This window comes from Bufo gargarizans, chromosome 2 (genome assembly GCF_014858855.1).
Source record: "Bufo gargarizans isolate SCDJY-AF-19 chromosome 2, ASM1485885v1, whole genome shotgun sequence".
NCBI classification, from domain to species: Eukaryota; Metazoa; Chordata; class Amphibia; order Anura; family Bufonidae; genus Bufo; species Bufo gargarizans.
The window spans coordinates 29,456,846-29,471,200 of NC_058081.1; the positions used below are offsets into that span (position 1 = coordinate 29,456,846).

A 14,355-nucleotide genomic window follows, 5' to 3' on the forward strand; every position below is an offset into this window, starting at 1 on the left:
CCTTGTCCGGCATTCAGTTGAGGTACTGTTGGTTGTAAATAACCTCGAACTAAATTGTCCCGTAGGGTGCAAGCCCTACGTGCCGTGACAAGAGGCCGTGTAGGTAACAGTCTTTCCAAGACTGGATCTGTGAGTAAGATGGACCAGTGTGAGGCTAAAGCCTCTCGCATTTTATTCCACTGTGAATGGTATGTACTCACAAACCTGATTTTATCATCCGTGATTTTATTTTTTCTGGTTTGTAGCAGCTGGGGTTGGTCCTGAATTTTTGCACGCCAGTAGGCTTTTTTTATAGACCGATGACTGTACCCCCTTTGGAGAAAACGATCCTTCAATTCACTAGCCTGTTTTTCAAATGTTGCATCATCGGAGCAGATTCGCCGAATACGCAAAAACTGACCGACAGGGATAGCGGAGATCGTACTTTTGGGATGCAAAGATGTTGCATGCAAGTATGCATTGACGGCCGTCTCTTTCCGGAATACATCCGTCCTGAGGCGGCCGCCAGCATCCCTAAATACCGAGACATCCAGGAAGTCCACTCTTTGTCTACTGTACCTTATATATATATTTTTTTGTACCATACAATTTGGATCCGTTTGTTTTTGCCCCCAGGGTGGCGTCTCTTCTTTTTTCTGTCCTCCGCTCCTAATCTTGTCTATGGCATCATTTATTCATGTCTTTTACCCATGTCATTTTATCATGTCTCAATAAATTATATTAATTTTTTTGGTATTATGAGCTCCGGTTTCCTTTGTTTCTGCCTATAGCTCGGGAGCTTTTTTGCCGAGTTTTATTATTTTTTGAGTGTCCCTATCGGGGGTATACTGGATGAACACTGTGTTCTTGCCTCTCCCCCTCCCCTTTCTCTTAGGGACACCTTGGGTTCACTCCTTGTTTCTTTATATACAGTTCAAGTAGTCTAACATAAAGCAACCCCATGAACAGCATGCAAACACCCCCCCAGTATCTTAATGAATAGGGAGAGAGGAGACACATGTGATGGGATTATCTCCTGAGTGTATCGTAGGGTGATCTACTCATCTACACCTGAGTCGGCTACTTCTAGAGTCTTAATCCCATCACTAACACAATCAGTGGGAGTCTCAGTGCAGAGTTAACCCTTTTTGTGTTGCTGGATTCACACCCTGTAGCTTTAGTGGGCAATAGGAAATATGTGGCATATAAACTCCACACATAAATCAGGGTTCATAGTTCCATGTAACCCCAAAAGGTCTGAGGGGGGTCTCCATACTTCTGGGTCCGTAGGAAGGAGGCTAGCCCTCGGGCTTCTCCAGCAGCCCCAGTGACTGTTCAGTCCGTCACACAGCCCCAGGAGGGTTTTCAAAGACTTGAATACTGATGACCTATCCTCAGGATAGGTCATCGGTGTCTGATCGGTCGGGGTCTTACATCCGGAATCCCTGCCGATCAGCTGTTTGAGAAGGCACGGGCTCCTGTGAGTACCGCAGCCTTCTCCGTGCTCGCCAAGTACAGCGCTGTACATTGTATAGCGGCTGTGCTTGGTGTCACGCTCAGCCCCATTCACTTCAATGGGCTGGGCTGTTCCTAAGGCACGTGACCGATGAACGTGCAGTCACTGGCCTAGGAAAAGGAGAGAGGGCTGCGGTGCTCACAGGATCAGCGGGGGTCCTGGGATAGGTCATCAGTATTTAAATCTCGGAAAACCTCTTTAAGGCTACTTTAAAGACTGTAAGACAATTGCATAAACAATTCCACAAATACCACTTATTGGAATCTCTTCCTTGTGTTCACATCTGTCATTAGAAAGCAGAAGTAAGGCTGGGTATGTTAGGTAATTGCTGTTCATGCAGTTGCCTAATAGCTGTGGAGGAATGAATCCCAGACGGTATACCACAAGTTTCTATAGGGGCTGCACTCGCCTGTGACGCATCGGGTGTTCCTCCACTGCTGCTGTAAACCCCCATAGTCAAAATTTGGAAAGCGCCACATAACATGGAGATCTAGGGGCTCACAGCACTAATGGACCCTTTAGTGTCACTCTGATGGTCTTCTCTGAAGGTAGGTCCATAGGACAGCATGTGGTATCCCTTTAGCGGCTCCTAGGTAATCTAGTGCTTGCCTACGTCACTGTGCAGTATACAGATCTGCTGGAGATGGAGGGACTAGGGTTATCATGAACAGGGCTCATTGTGTCAATGTCCCATGACCTGGGTTCCTGGAAAAATGAGTATTTCATGTACAGTGACAGATTGACCACAAAGAGGAAATGAGATCTGTCCTGTAGAGGAGCAGATGACCGCACATTGTAAAGGACACTGCTGGCCTCTGGAGCAGATGACTGCACATTGTGGAGGACACTGCTGGCCTCTGGAGCAGATGACTGCACATTGTGGAGGACACTGCTGGCCTCTGGAGCAGATGACTGCACATTGTGGAGGACACTGCTGGCCTCTGGAGCAGATGACTGCACATTGTGGAGGACACTGCTGGCCTCTGGAGCAGATGACTGCACATTGTGGAGGACACTGCTGGCTTCTGGAGCAGATGACTGCACATTGTGGAGGACACTGCTGGCTTCTGGAGCAGATGACTGCACATTGTGGAGGACACTGCTGTCCTCTGGGGCAGATGACTGCACATTGTGGAGGACACTGCTGTCCTCTGGGGCAGATGACTGCACATTGTGGAGGACACTGCTGGCCTCTGGAGCAGATGACTGCCCATTGTGGAGGACACTGCTGGCCTCTGGGGCCGATGACTGCCCATTGTGGAGGACACTGCTGGCCTCTGGAGCCGATGACTGCACATTGTGGAGGACACTGCTGGCCTCTGGAGCCGATGACTGCACATTGTGGAGGACACTGCTGGCCTCTGGAGCAGATGACTGCACATTGTGGAGGACACTGCTGGCCTCTGGAGCCGATGACTGCACATTGTGGAGGACACTGCTGGCCTCTGGAGCCGATGACTGCACATTGTGGAGGACACTGCTGGCCTCTGGAGCAGATGACTGCACATTGTGGAGGACACTGCTGGCCTTTGGATAGGAACCATAGGGAATCGGTGCATGTAGCAATCTACTTCAATGGTGGGTCCTTCACTCCTGCAGCAACTTCACAATTTTGCTCCTGCAGAAGAAGACGGGTGTCTCCGCTTTCTACCTTGCAGACTTTTTGAAAAGTGTATGGTCCCTACCAGACTATACAGTAGTGTTCTCCCCTCCCCCATGTTTGTATTATAAAAGTCCCAAAGGCTGGTCAGTGAGCTCTGGCATACCGGGCCTAGGTGACATATGGGTGCAAGATTCCTGACACACACATGGGCGTTGTACATAGGGCAGGCCTCTGACCTCAGGATGATACAGAGTGCGCCAGCTGCAACCAAGCTGCATGGGTACAAACATCTGCACATCAGGGATGTAAGGTGAAACCGTTTTGGTAATGGAGACCTTTAAAAGGGTTTTCCCCCTTAACATAGGACAGGGCAGGTGATGTCCAGTGGGGGTCTGGCCACTGGGGGACCCCATCAGTTACTCTCCCTGAGTACTCCAAGTGAATGGAGCAAAGATCACCCTCGTTGCCGCTCCATTCATTCCTATGAGACTACCACAGATTGGTGACCACAGAGATGAGGTTGGGGGTGGGGTGACTGTCCTTCCATTCCCTCAGGGGACTTGTACCTTGTTCTAGTGATTGGTGGTCAGATCCCCACTGATTACATACTTGTCCCCTGTCCTGTGGATAGATGAGCTATGGTGGCACAGCCCCTTTAATTTAGATTTTTTTCTGTACAGGATTGGCCTCATGCACATGACCGAATGTGTTTTGTGGGCCACAAATTGCAGATTGGCAGAATACAGATGCGGTCCATGTGCTGTCCTCTTGGCCCCACAATATGGACCCATTGTGGGACCTTTATTTTTGCCTTTACTCCACAATTGTGGCGTAAAGTTGCACATTGTGGCGCACAGCATGTGTGCACAATAATTCACGACTTTTTGAGCCGCTTATCAATTTTTTATGAATTGCTGAAAAAGTGGGGCGTGGCTTAGAGGAAGGGGCGTGCCGGAAGTTATAGCTGACGCAGGGCAGGGAAGAGATGCACTTGATTTGTTAAAGGGGTCATCCGAGGCAAAAAAAAATGCTCCCCCATATGCCGGGCCCTTCACACTGATTCTACTTACCTGGCTCCCCGCACCGCTGCTGCTGCTTCTCCCTGTGTGCGGATGAAAACATCCCGGGGGTGGGGTGGGGGGGGGGGGGGGAGCAGCAAAGGGCAGGTAGTGACTGGGACGAGCCTCCCTAGCATCGTGGGTGAGGCTAGGGAGGCTCCCTGTCTGCCATTGGCTGGTCCCCCCAAGACTGGATGTTTTCATTCGCGCGGGGAGAAGCAGTGGCGGTGCGGAGACCAGGAGCGACGCGGAGGCCAGGTAAGTAGAATCAGTGTGAGGGGCCCCGGCATATGGGGGAGCATTTTTTAGTCTGATGACCCCTTTGAGGCTTCTGCCTCTTAAAAAAAAAAAAAAGGTGCATCTCACACCAGTATTGATATATCTTCCCCAATGTGCATCACAAAAAGTGCGGATGCAACACGTATGGTATCCGTATTTTGTGCACCGCAGTACATGCAGCCGTGAGCATGAGGCCTTATGGACCATAGGATCCTGTAGTCAGAAGATGACTTGTTGACTACTTTGGGTGTGTTGTGGGCATGGGAAGGGGACAAAGTGATCTCCTAGGACAGGCATGCCCAACCTGTGGCCCTCCAGCTGTTGCAGAACTACAACTCCCAACATGCTTAGATAGCCTACAGCTATTAGGGCATGCTGGGAGTTGTAGTTTTACAACAGCTGGTTGAGCATCCCTGTCCTATGATTTGTCCATGGACCCCATTGAAATTGTCAGGTTTATCAGACGGCGCTCTATGGTCTGCTTTAGCTTCGGTGAGACAGTTTTACTGTTTGGCCAGCAGGTGTCGCTGTCACACAATAGTCAGGACTCTGACACGGATGGAATTTACAGAAAGTCCTCCCCATCACATGCCTGGAGATGTCATGAATGACCACATTGTACATTAGTAGTTGGGTAGATGATGGGCAGTACATGAGAAGTGCCCGTGACTTCTTCATCTGTGCAATTACTGCTCGGGACCCCTCATTAGATGGTTTCTGGGCTTATTCAGGACAACGCTACATATTGTCATAGAGGGACTGAGGTCACTCGACTGGAGCGTGAACCCGTGTAAGTCAGAAGGACAGACTATTAATAAGATGCTACATTGTTTAATTAGCTGGTGCTCTGCTTCTCCTATGGTGATGTCCCGCGGGTGCTCCATTCCTTTTGGCTGACATGAGGTTTCGTAGGCTTACTCATAGCATTCAGATGAATTGGTTTTTGCCTCGTCTATAGCGCTTTTATCCATCAGGAGGGTCCGGAGGTCTCCTCAAGGTCACAAAATAGACATTAGTAGGAAACGACCCTACAAATTGGACAGTGGTAGCACATTACATGGCACCTGGGATTTCCCTGCCACCCCAAGAACTGAGACTGGGATTACAGAATGCAGAGGGCAGCACCATGCTGTCTGCAGAGGCCATGAGGATTAAGGGTATGGCTACACAGCGACATGTTGCGTGAATGTGGCACGTAATGTACGCAAGGCGACAATTGTAAAAAAAAAAAATTCTGATATTGTTGCGAGTTGGGCACAACTTTCCCTCCATTGACTTCCACTGGTTCAGCCTTTTTCCGGTTGACATTCTGGCCATGTCACCACATGGAGGGAGGTTTCTTTGCTTGGACAGGACCTATCTGGTCTCTGCAGTAAGAGCCCTGTCCATGGCACTACATCAAATTGCATCTACCTGTATTAGGCTACATGCACACGACCGTTGTGCGTCTTGAGGTTCGCAAACTGCGGATCTGCAAAACACGGATGGTGTCTGTGTGCGTTCCTCAATTTGCGGAACTGCATGGACAGCCATTGATATAACTGCCTATTCTTGTCCGCAAAACAGACAAGAATAGGACAGGTTATTTTTTTTTTTTTGCGGGGGCCGGGCCACGGAACGGAGCAACGGATGCGGACAGCACGCGGAGTGCTGTCCGCATCTTTTGCGGCCCCATTGAAGTGAATGGGACCGCATTCGAGCCGTAAAAACTGCAGCTCGGATGCGGGCCAAAACGGTCGTGTGCATGAGGCCTTAGACTGAGTTCACACGCAGTTTTTTTGAGAAGTGGATCCAACAGGAGAAGACCTTCCATTTCTGGCCTCGGTGCCAAAAACCTGCATGTGTGAGTCAAGCCTTAAAGGGGTTAAGCTGTGACTAATGTAAAAATTTAAAATCAGACATCACATAGCACATGACAATCTTTCTAACAAAACTAGACCCAGCTCTGTCCCTCACATGGCCCCAGAGATCTCCCCATTGATTGCTGCAATTGTTCTGCTAGATTTATTATTTCAAGCTGGTAGCTCAGCCGGCGTGTCCTTTCTGCTGCATCTCTCTCCCTGTAACTGCCACAGCTTCTAACAGCACATATGGCTGGTGACAATTGAAGGTATAAACTGAGAGCGTTCGACCAGCTCAGTAAGACGGACAAAAACAAGTAACACAGCAAACAGCAGGTGGCGCTATACCGATCTTTTATTAAATAGCTCAGTGGCTACACTACATTTTTAATTACAAGCAATTACAAAAGTATTCCGATCCAGGTGCTGGTTTTATTATTGATGGCACGCCCCTCCGGTCGGCTCTGGTAAAGTGACGCGGAGCAGGTCTGCAGGCTCCAGCTCTGTCCATTACACAGTGCATGAATCTGGGTGGCTCTGCCTCCGGATATACAGGGTAACAGCTGATCGGGCCCCTGCCGATATGCTATGGATGGCCTCTCCTGAGGATAGTCCCATCAGTGTAAAAATCCACAACAGTCCCTCTCATGTCTCTGTATAAGTCGATGTATTTTGCGTCTATTTTCCCCCCATATTAATCTGCCTGTCCTTGCTTGCAGCTTATCGGACGGTGTCTGGAGTCAATGGACCCCTTGTTATCCTGGACAATGTTAAGGTGAGCAGATCTTGGCTTCTAATCTGACGTGGACGTAGCTCTGTGCCCACATTATTGTGGACGGGTTTGGCTTTGAAGGGCTGCAGATGGGACTCACCAACATGTGAACATCCTGGGACTTTGATAATGATGGCTTATCCCTATGACAGGCCATCAATATCAGCTACGGCCTCCGACACCCGCACCGACCAGCTGATCAAGGGGCTGGGACGCTCCTGCAAGCTCCGTGTCCTCCTCATGGCTTACCAGGCACCGCTCCATACTTATAGCATCGCCATCCCCTGCTATTACAGCTCATGAAGCTGTAGTGACCTGCTGTAATATCAGGTGTCAGCACTACAAAATGTACAGAGCTGGGTCTGGTAACCAATCGAGGGGATGCAGCCTTCCCCAGAGCATTGGGAGTCCTTCAAAGACTTATATTTGGGGTAGGTGCCGACAGTCCACCCGTCTGGACTATTTATCCCTTGGCACGCATTTAGACATAGCCCGATGTTGATTGGCTGCAGACGTTGCCACCACTGTTACCACCTCGAGCTATACCCGGTGAACTAGCAAGACGTGCTGGGAGGTTTTCACTTTGAATTGATAGAGACTACAGGAGACTTCTTTATACAACGGACATCTGTGTGAAACCAAAAATCCACAGCCCCCCAACTTCTCATCCTCTTCTATTGGCATGCGTGGCTTTTTATGGGTTTGCCTAGCCTCTGGGTTCTGCATCATTCTGCCAATCTTTGAATTTATATCCTTTTATGTTATAGGGGTTGTCTGAGATTTTAAAATTGATGACCTGTCCTCAGGATAGGTCATCAGTGCCTGATCGGTGGGGGGCCGACTCCCGCCACCCTCACTGATCAGATTTTTAAAGAGACCGTGGTGCTGTGGCCTCTTCCTAGGCCAGTGACGTCACATTCATCGGTCACGTGGCCTAGGTGAAGATCATTCCCTTTCAAGTGCTCCGCTGCCATACCGAGCACAGCCGCTATACAATGGACAGTGCTGTACTTGGTAAGCTGTTTATCGGTGGGGGTGCAGGGTGTCAGACCCTCACCGATCTGATGACCTGTTTTGAGGATAGCTCAGTATTAAATTAGTCTAATAGACTTTCCCTTGATGTCAGCGTCAGTCCTTTGGTTGATGTCTCGGGTCTTTCTCAGTTCCCCAGGTATTCGGAGATTGTGTACTTGACTCTTCCTGATGGCACAAAAAGGAGTGGCCAGGTGCTGGAGGTCAGCGGCTCTAAGGCTGTAGTACAGGTAAGACCAGAGGGTGACACCTTCACCTGTAAATCTCGCCTGTACGCTCCTTGTACTGTTTCTTCTCTTATCCTGTGACATTTCTCTGCTGCTTTCCTCCTGCAGGTATTTGAGGGAACTTCTGGCATAGATGCCAAGAAAACCTCTTGTGAATTTTCTGGAGATATCCTGAGGACCCCTGTATCTGAGGACATGCTGGGTACGTGTGCACCTTGTGCTCGTGTGATCACCATGTCATTTGCAGATTTAGTCAATTTCCGTTCTGGTTTCCAGGTCGTGTATTTAACGGATCGGGGAAGCCCATTGACCGCGGGCCTACCGTGCTGGCTGAAGATTACCTGGACATCATGGGTAAGTTGGACAATCCACATGTAGCGGTCTTTTATATGCATTATATAATTCACATAGGTTCTTTAAACCTATGTTGGTTTTTCATTTGTTTTTTTCACCACAGGGCAGCCTATTAACCCTCAGTGCAGAATTTACCCTGAGGAGATGATCCAGACAGGCATATCTGCCATCGATGGCATGAACAGTATTGCTCGTGGGCAGAAAATCCCCATTTTCTCTGCCGCTGGTCTCCCCCATAATGAGGTGAGCTCAGCAAGTGGGTCATAGGCAGTTTCATTGGGGAACCACAAGTAGCATAATCTTTAAGGTTGATTGGGTCTTCTGGAAGTTTTATATTGATTTATCCTCGAGAGGTCATCAGTATCTGGTCAGTGGAGTTTGACTCATGCAGATTAGCTGTTTAAGGGCTCTTTCACACCTGCGTTCTTTTCTTCCGGCATAGAGTTACGTCGTCGGGGCTCTATGCCGGAAGAATCCTGATCAGGATTATCCTAATGCATTCTGAATGGAGAGAAATCCGTTCAGGATGCATCAGGATGTCTTCAGTACCGGAACGGAACGTTTTTTGGCCGGAGAAAATACCGCAGCATGCTGCGCTTTTTGCTCCGGCCAAAAATCCTGAACACTTGCCGCAAGGCCGGATCCGGAATTAATGCCCATTGAAAGGCATTGATCCGGATCCGGCCTTAAGCTAAACGTCGTTTCGGCGCATTGCCGGATACGACGTTTAGCTTTTTCTCAATGGTTACCATGGCTGCCGGGACGCTAAAGTCCTGGCAGCCATGGTAAAGTGTAGCGGGGGAGCAGCATACTTGCCATCCGTGCGGCTCCCGGGCGATCCAGAGTGACGTCAGGGCGCCCCAAGCGCATGGATCACGTGATCACATGGAACATTGTTTTTTTTGGGGGGCTTCACCCTGATCAGGTTTCTGGGGTCCACAGCACACTCAGCTGTGTGACCCTAGACCCCCCCAGGGGTGCTGCTGCCCCCCCCCCTCACCCTACACACACACACACTTTTTGGGGCGCAAGCGCTTTTTTTTTTTTTTTGTGTGTATGCTGACTGTGGCCGGCACTCTTAGCGTCCAGCCACTGTTAGCGCATCGCCCACCCCACCGCTGATCAGAGAGTTTAAATAGGAATTTATTTTTTCAAATTTTTAGGGCTTTACTTTTTATTTTTTTGTTAGGTTTATAAGTGAAGTGAACATCCATCCCCGCACACACACGCACACTAAATAAAGTTTTACACCCACACGCACACTCACTCCATGGCCCGCCAGACGTTCTCGGCTGAGGAGGCATACGCCCTGCTTGTCTCCGACTCTGAGAGCCACAGTGAGGATGAGGATGACCCCACTTTCCTATTGTCATCCGCATCCTCCTCATCTAGTGATGAGCCCCCAAGGCGGCTGAGATGCCGCTAGGCGGAGCCAGGGGACCCCCATGCCAGGGACCCTGTGGCCCACACTAGTACAAGTAGCTCTGGGGCTCATACTAGTTTTCCGGCCCACCAGATAAGTCCACCTGAGCCCACTACCGGTGAACTTGTCTGGTGTACCCCAGAGGATTTTGAGCCCGTGATTCCTGACTGTTGGCCAACCAGGAATCCAGATTTTTTTTTTGTTTAAAAAAAGATATTTTAGTGTGAAACCTAAATAAATTTTAAAAAAGTCGACATTAGGTGTTGTCTAAGAATCTGCTCTATAAAAATAACACATGCCCTAACCCCTCAAATGAACACTGTCAAAAAAATTAAATCTGTGCCAAAACGGCAATTTTTTGCTGAATCTTCCATTTTAATGCATTTTTTCCGTTAACAAAGCAAGGGTTAACCGGGCTGCACGATATATCGAAAAAATAATCGAATCGCGATAATCGCTAAATGCGATATGGCGATTTGGCCGACCCGAAAATGCTGCGATTATATATGAAGGGGCCCCGCGCACATAACTGGCTTTGTGTGTAAAATATTTTACTAGTGTCTGAAACAAGCTCCCTCCTATTGATAAAATGGCCAGCCTCTGCACTCACTGTCACGATGAATGCACTGCAGCGAGCGACTTCCGGTGCAGCTACATCACTTCCGGGTATAGACTTTTGTCCTGGTATAGAAAAGTGGCAGAACACCGGCCGGCGCGTGACTAAGTGACGTCGCTGGCCGGCCCGCTTGCTAACGTGCATTCATAGTGAAAGTGAGTACAGAGGCTGGCCATTTTATCAATAGGACAGAGATTTATTTCAGACCGTAGTAAAATACTTTACACACAAAGCCAGTTATGTGCGCAGTTTAGGACACATGAGGGGAAACAGCATAAGATGCTATGTGTGTCTTATGCTGGCTCCCCTAATGGCCCTGTGTGTCATGGCACATATCCCCCACATAACAGCGTCATCCACAGATCCCCCACATAACAGCGTCCTCCACAGATCCCCCCCCCCCCCCATAACAGCGTCCTCCACAGATCCCCCCCCCACATAACAGCGTCCTCCACAGATCCCCCCACATAACAGCGTCCTCCACAGATCCCCCCCACATAACAGCGTCCTCCACAGATCCCCCCCCCACATAACCGCGTCCTCCACAGATCCCCCCCCCCCACATAACAGCGTCCTCCACAGATCCCCCCCCCCACATAACAGCGTCCTCCACAGATCCCCCCCCCCACATAACAGCGTCCTCCACAGATCCCCCCCCCATAACAGCGTCCTCCACAGATCCCCCCCCCCCCCACATAACAGCGTCCTCCACAGATCCCCCCCCCCACATAACAGCGTCCTCCACAGATCCCCCCCCCCCACATAACAGCGTCCTCCACAGATCCCCCCCCCCCACATAACAGCGTCCTCCACAGATCCCCCCCCCACATAACAGCGTCCTCCACAGATCCCCCCCCCCCACATAACAGCGTCCTCCACAGATCCCCCCCCCACATAACAGCGTCCTCCACAGATCCCCCCCCCACATAACAGCGTCCTCCACAGATCCCCCCCCCACATAACAGCGTCCTCCACAGATCCCCCCCCCACATAACAGCGTCCTCCACAGATCCCCCCCCCCCCACATAACAGCGTCCTCCACAGATCCCCCCCCCCACATAACAGCGTCCTCCACAGAGCCCCCCCCCACATAACAGCATCCTCCACAGATCTCCCCCCCCCCCCCACATAACAGCGTCCTCCACAGATCTCCCCCCCCCCCCACATAACAGTGTCCTCCACAGATTCCCCCCCCCCCACATAACAGTGTCCTCCACAGATTCCCCCCCCCCCATAACAGCGTCCTCCACAGATCCCCCCCCCCCACATAACAGCGTCCTCCACAGATCCCCCCCCCCCACATAACAGCGTCCTCCACAGATCCCCCCCCCCCCCCCACATAACAGCGTCCTCCACAGATCCCCCCCCCCACATAACAGCGTCCTCCACAGATCCCCCCCCCCACATAACAGCGTCCTCCACAGATCCCCCCCCCCACATAACAGCGTCCTCCACAGATCCCCCCCCCCACATAACAGCGTCCTCCACAGATCCCCCCCCCCCCACATAACAGCGTCCTCCACAGATCCCCCCCCCCACATAACAGCGTCCTCCACAGATCCCCCCCCCACATAACAGCGTCCTCCCCAGATCTCCCCCCCCCCATAACAGCGTCCTCCCCAGATCTCCCCCCCCCCCCATAACAGCGTCCTCCACAGATCTCCCCCCCCCCCATAACAGCGTCCTCCACAGATCTCCCCCCCCCATAACAGCGTCCTCCACAGATCTCCCCCCCCCCCCCATAACAGCGTCATCCACAGAACCCCCCCCATAACAGCGTCATCCACAGATCCCCCCCCCCCCCCCCCCATAACAGCGTCACCCACAACCGCATCAGCGGCTCATATGGTAAAATCCAAGCAAATGGACCTCTAGCACATTTCCCTTAAAATATCTCATCCCGTATCGTGCAGCCCTAGTTAAGTCAAACAAAACTCTAGATTTATTGCCCTGAAACACCCCATATGTTTCATTGTAAAATGCTGTATGGCCACACGGCAGGGCGCACAAGGAAAGGAACACCATATGGTTTTTGGAAGACAGATTTTGCTGGACTGGTTTTTTTTTACACACTGTCCCATTTGAAGCCCCCCTGATGCACCCCTAGAGTAGAAACTCCAAAAAAGTGACCCCATTTTGGAAACTATGGAATAAGGTGGCAGTTTCGTTGGGACTATTTTTAGGGTACATATGATTTTTTGTTGCTCTATATAAGATTGTTGTAAGGAAAGATTACAATTTTTTTTTTTTAAATTCTGAAATGTCATCTCCATTTGCCAATAACTCTTGTGGAACACCTAAAGGGTTTACAAAGTTTGTAAAATCAGTTTTAAATACCTTGAGGGGTGTAGTTTCTTAGATGGGGTCACTTTTCTGGAGTTTCTACTCTAGGGGTGCATCAGGGGGGCTTCAAATGGGACATGGTGTAAATAAACCAGTCCATCAAAATCTGCCTTCCAAAAACCATATGGCATTCCTTTCCTTCTGCGCCCTGCCATGTGCCCGTACAGCAGTTTACGACCACATATGGGATGTTTCTGTAAACAGAATAAGGGCAAAAAATATTGAGTTTTGTTTGGCTGTTAACCCTTGCTTTGGTACTGGAAAAAATTGATTAAAATAAAAAATTTGCCCCAAAATTAAAATTCTGAAATTTCATCTCAATTTGCCAATAACTCTTGTGGAACACCTAAAAAAAGGGTTACCAAAGTTTGTAAAATCAGTTTTGAATACCTTGATGGGTGTAGTTTCTAAAATGGGGAAATTTTTGGGTGGTTTCTATTATGCAAGCCTCACAAAATGACTTCAGACCTGAACTAGTCCTTAAGTGGGTTTTGGAAAATTTCTGAACAATTTCAAGATTTGCTTCTAAGTCTTGTAATGTCCCCAAAAAATAAAATATCATTCCCAAAATGATCCAAACATGAAGTAGACATATGGGGAATGTAAATTAATAACTATTTTGGAGGTATTCATATGTATTATAGAAGTAGAGAAATTGAAACTTGGAAATTTGCAAATGTTTCCAAATTTTTGGTAAATTTTGTATTTTTTTTTATAAATAAATTTTTATTAATTTTTTTACTCCATTTTACCAGTGTCATGAAGTACACTATGTGACGAAAAAATTAAATCAGAATGGCCTGGATAAGTAAAAGCGTTTTAAAGTTATTCACACACAAAGTGACACTGGTCAGATTTGCAAAAAAATGGCCTGGTCCTGAAGGTGAAAATGAGCCCGGTCCTTAAGGGGTTAAAGGGGTTGTCCGAGTTATGGAAAAAAAGATATAGCACTGTAAGGTCTCATGCATACGGCCGTTGTTTGGGTCCGCATCCGAGCCGCCGTTTTTGTGGCTTGGATGCGGACCCAAAATGCTGTCCACATCCGTGGCTCCGTTCCGCGGCCCCGCTAAAAAAATATAACACGTCCTATTTGTCGCACTTTGCGGACAAGAATAGGCATTTTTATTCCCGGCGCCATTTGCGGAAGGCAACAGGCGGCTTCCGTTTTTTTTTTTTTTGTGGATCCGCTGTTTGCAGACCGCAAAAAACTGCACGGCCGTCTGCATGAGGCCTAAATCTGATGGTCAGCGCTATATAACTAAGCTAAGCAAGTTTTAGGCAAAAAATATCTGTTTCCGCATTTCCCTGGTTC

The 14,355-nt window shown here is 49.3% G+C and overlaps 1 protein-coding gene across 1 annotated transcript in view; it reads left to right on the plus strand.

Moving 5' to 3' along the window:
* Positions 1-14,355, plus strand: part of ATP6V1B2 (ATPase H+ transporting V1 subunit B2) — a 56,681-nt gene that overhangs the window by 24,286 nt on the left and 18,040 nt on the right. Inside the window, exons 2-6 of the mRNA XM_044278738.1 lie at positions 6,996-7,051; positions 8,212-8,310; positions 8,416-8,509; positions 8,584-8,661; positions 8,765-8,904. Of these exons, the coding sequence (XP_044134673.1) occupies positions 6,996-7,051; positions 8,212-8,310; positions 8,416-8,509; positions 8,584-8,661; positions 8,765-8,904 (467 nt within the window). The remainder of the gene's footprint in view (positions 1-6,995; positions 7,052-8,211; positions 8,311-8,415; positions 8,510-8,583; positions 8,662-8,764; positions 8,905-14,355) is intronic.